General features: G+C 40.5%; 1 protein-coding gene across 1 annotated transcript; it reads right to left on the reverse strand.

Annotated features, from left to right (window-relative positions):
• Nucleotides 1-2,509: 2,509 nt before the first annotated feature.
• LOC147639599 (jacalin-related lectin 9-like) lies at nucleotides 2,510-3,506 on the reverse strand. Its single transcript, XM_086772122.1, has 3 exons — nucleotides 3,311-3,506; nucleotides 3,003-3,188; nucleotides 2,510-2,900 (listed from the first exon to the last, which is right to left on the reverse strand). The coding sequence occupies exons 1-3, from the start codon at nucleotides 3,326-3,328 to the stop codon at nucleotides 2,640-2,642; spliced, it is 465 nt and encodes a 154-aa protein (XP_086628248.1). The 5' UTR covers nucleotides 3,329-3,506; the 3' UTR covers nucleotides 2,510-2,639.
• Nucleotides 3,507-3,739: the final 233 nt, after the last annotated feature.

Raw genomic sequence — 3,739 nt, forward strand, 5'->3', positions numbered from 1 at the left:
TGACTCGCTAATATTGAAATGATGTTTTTTATACAGGTGGAGCATGAATTTTTCTCCTTCCATATGCAAGCTAATAATGTAAAACTTGAGGTGCACCCATGTTATATAGGGTAAATACTACTTTGTTTTGAATTTTCCAAAACTTTAGAGCCACTTTTTGGGCCTCTTCTCATACATGGCCTTTTGCGCAACCTGTTTTTAATACGTAAAATGTCTAATTATGAGCCTCATTTTGATTTTCATCAAAGGGGAAAGCTGTGTAAGTGCATTATTTGTTGTAACTATAGGTGTAGACTACGTGTGCAAGCATAGTTATGATTAGTTTTTGAAAAAAGATGATCAAATTTTGTATTTTTATTTTTTACAGTTTTTTTAGAACTAGGCGATAAGAACCTACTTAAGTGGAGGCTAAGTTGGTGTCATACACATCAAATTATGGCTTATTTATCTCATCTCAAGCATGAAAACCAATAATCAACATTCTCATTAATAGGGCTACAATTTTTTTTAGTGGCGTGATTGAGTTTTGATAATACGTGTTACTTTTGCTGATTTTATACAACTTTTTTGGAAAAAATTCTAGGAAAGGAAAATGATTTTTTTGGTGAACTTCTACCCCCTTGGACTGATGTATGCTATCAAAATATCTTGGGAAAAATGCTATTGATATCATTGGATTTTTTTTTTGAGAGAATGATGCTTGCATATTTGGAAAAATCTTGAAAAATCTTGAAAAATGTTCATTTTCAAGACATATGCTACTTTGTTGCTTATGTACTTCCAAATAAAAAGGCATTTTATATGTTTAGCATTTTTTACATAAGCATAGGGTTATGTTCTAAATGCCCAATGAAGCATTTTGGTTTTTAAAGCCTACATTAGGAGTTTGATTTTTTTTCGCAACCCCCAAAAAAGGACACTCAAGTGTCCTGTTTTGGTACCAAACTAGTGTTAAGGATGTAAGAAATCACTTAGATGATGTTACACCACAAAATGACCGAGTTGAAATGATAACAATATGTATGACCATTGTTATAACAAACAACTAAGCTCAAGCTAGATGCTGAGATTAATGCTAATGCCAATTGAGGAATTGTTACTTCTATCAATCCCAATGAGATTCAGGAATTAATGTGAAAGCACATTATGGGGGTAATCTACTATACTCTTATCTTGGTTAGCTACATACCTAGTAGAAGGAGATGTGATGTTCCTACAATCTACCATCATTGTTATAATTTGTGTGAAATACTAGAGGCTAGAACTCAATGTCTATTTCACCAACCAAACATGGACTTGTAGAGTCCTATTTGATGGTGGGTAGTCAACTTATTTTGTGCATTTATTGGTATGTGGGCTTCATAGTGGAGAGTGAAGTATCCAAATCACATCTCCAATGCCCATCACCTCTTGTTGGCAAATTTTTAGAGTTGGTGATAAGGGGAATGGTTTTGTAACCCATGGTGGTGACAAGGAGACCTAGCCAAAGTGATTAGTGTTGCTAAAGATTTAGATGCAAGCAACTGTAGCCCAAGAGTCTTGGACTCATTCAGCATATAGATTACTAACTTCAGAAACGACACATGCGCAGTTGCCAGCTCTGTAAGCTAGTGACCAAATATGCAACACACGAGTTACATCACTACATGCCTACATGTTGATGGGTGGGGTCACGGGAGCATTTTGGTGTGACACATTTTGTGCCATCCACTTAAGCTGGGTGTGGCAAGCCTAAGCATATGAAGCCTTGAAAGGTTCGCTCATCATTAAGGATGTAAGAAATTACTTAGATGTAACACCACAAAATGACTGAGTTGAAATGATAGGAATATGTATGACCACTGTTATAACAAACAATTGAGCAGAAGCTAGATGCCGAGATTAATGCAAATGCCAATAGAGGAATTGTTACTTCTATCAAGCCCAATGAGATACAAGAATTAGTGTGAAAGCACATTATGGGGGTAATCTACTATACTCTTAACATGGTTAGCTATATACTTAGTAGAAGGAGATGTGATGTTTCTACAATCTACTATCATTGTTATAATTTGTGTGAAATAGAAGGCAATGTCTATTTTACCAACCAAACGTAGACTTGTAGATAATTACAACGATTAGAGAATAATTGAAGGAACAACTTGAACGTTGGGATCTTGTGACTCTCTCCTCTACTCCAACTTGCAAGATAGATTTCCTTAGTAGTTACATAGTTAATACTATATAACTTCCCATGTAGGACAATTTAAAAGTTATTTTTCGCCACTAGGGATAACTTTTGTTTTACATATACATGCATACGTACATATCCATAATCTATCTAGCGATATCTAGCGATAGAGAGCGCGCGCGAGAGCTATATAGGTTTTTATATGGTTACAAAATGGTTGCGTGAACGAAAGATCGGCGGTCATTCAAAGATTAATCTCACGAGTCACAATGCACACGATACATACGTTGTTACACACAATCACAGCAACAGGTGTAACAATCACAGCAACAGCACATGTAGAGAAACAGAACCATTTTTTTTTGGGGAAACGCATTTGTGCATGCATGTCTCACGTGCACGGAGAGTGATTATTTATTTTATTTCTTATTGGGCATCCTGCACAAAGCCTGTTGACGTCCACATGCTGCTAGGCGCGAACGTTGGAGACGTAAACACCGAGGCGATCGATGTTGGTGCCGGCACCGCCGAAGAAGCCAAGAATTTGGGGTCGGACAATCTGGCCATTCCTGGCACTCGGAAACTGGGTGGTGACGGTTGAGGCAGAGAGGCCCACAGCCACCACGCCAATGTGGTTAGGATCGCCGGAGAAGTATCCGGAATCACGAGCGACGGTGACGGAGATGTTACTTAACGCCTCGAGCGCCCCCGTTGCCGGGTTGAACTGGATCTGCGCCGTGAACGAAACGAAAAGCAATATTAAAAAGACGAGTTAAGGTAGAAGAACGTGACGTAATTGTGAGAGGCGCTCTCTAACTCGTTACTCTCCTACCTCCTTTGTGCTGCCCACGCGGGAACCGTGAAGCTTCGTGTTTCCGTTGCCGTACACAACCTCCAAGCCCCGGAGTATTTCCGTGTAATAAATGGTGACCTTCGAAACACCTGAGTTATGCCATCCGTCGTCGAAGGCGTCACCGCCAGCGCCCCCCCAAGGCCCAAGAATCACCGCTGCATCAGCCTGCAGAATCATGAAGCATACTAATTATTCAATTAGCTACTATAGCCAGCTATACAAGAGGCTAAAATCAAATATCATACCAATTAGAAGTTGATGATACATTGTTCGCCCTACGTACTTACCTGGGCAGAACTAGACATCTCGCTAAATCTGTTGCAAAGTGGAGGAAAGGCGTTGTTGGTGCTGATACGCTGGTGTGCCGAGCTCTACTTCTTATGTAGATAGCCGGAAGACTCGTTGTGGAGTCGAGGAGGACATGATCACCGACCTAAGCTGCTAAGCATTTCTCTCGTGCTCTCTGTCCTGCCTTGTCACCGCGTCGCTCTGATCTCTTGTTAGTGTCAGAAAAAGAAAAATTGGACGTCTCGCCTCCGCCAGCTTGTCCGTACTCTCTCTCTCTCTCTCTCTCTGTCTCTCTCTCACACGCGCGCACGCGGACGGACACACACACACACACACTCTCTCTCTCTCGTTTAATAGCACATGCTCATGCTGATTCGTAATCCACACCAGTCTTTCTGTCGTTCTCATGGCCAAATTACGCGGTCCTT

This window comes from Cibotium barometz, chromosome 3 (genome assembly GCF_041138505.1).
Source record: "Cibotium barometz isolate CiBa-2024 chromosome 3, ASM4113850v1, whole genome shotgun sequence".
Lineage (NCBI taxonomy): Eukaryota > Viridiplantae > Streptophyta > Polypodiopsida > Cyatheales > Cibotiaceae > Cibotium > Cibotium barometz.

Bases quoted from the DNA above. Each gene is read 5' to 3' on its own strand.
- LOC147639599 (XM_086772122.1), bottom strand. The intron at 2,901-3,002 runs GTAGGAGAGTAA...TTCACGGCGCAG, and splicing joins GCGTGGGCAGCACAAAGGAG to ATCCAGTTCAACCCGGCAAC.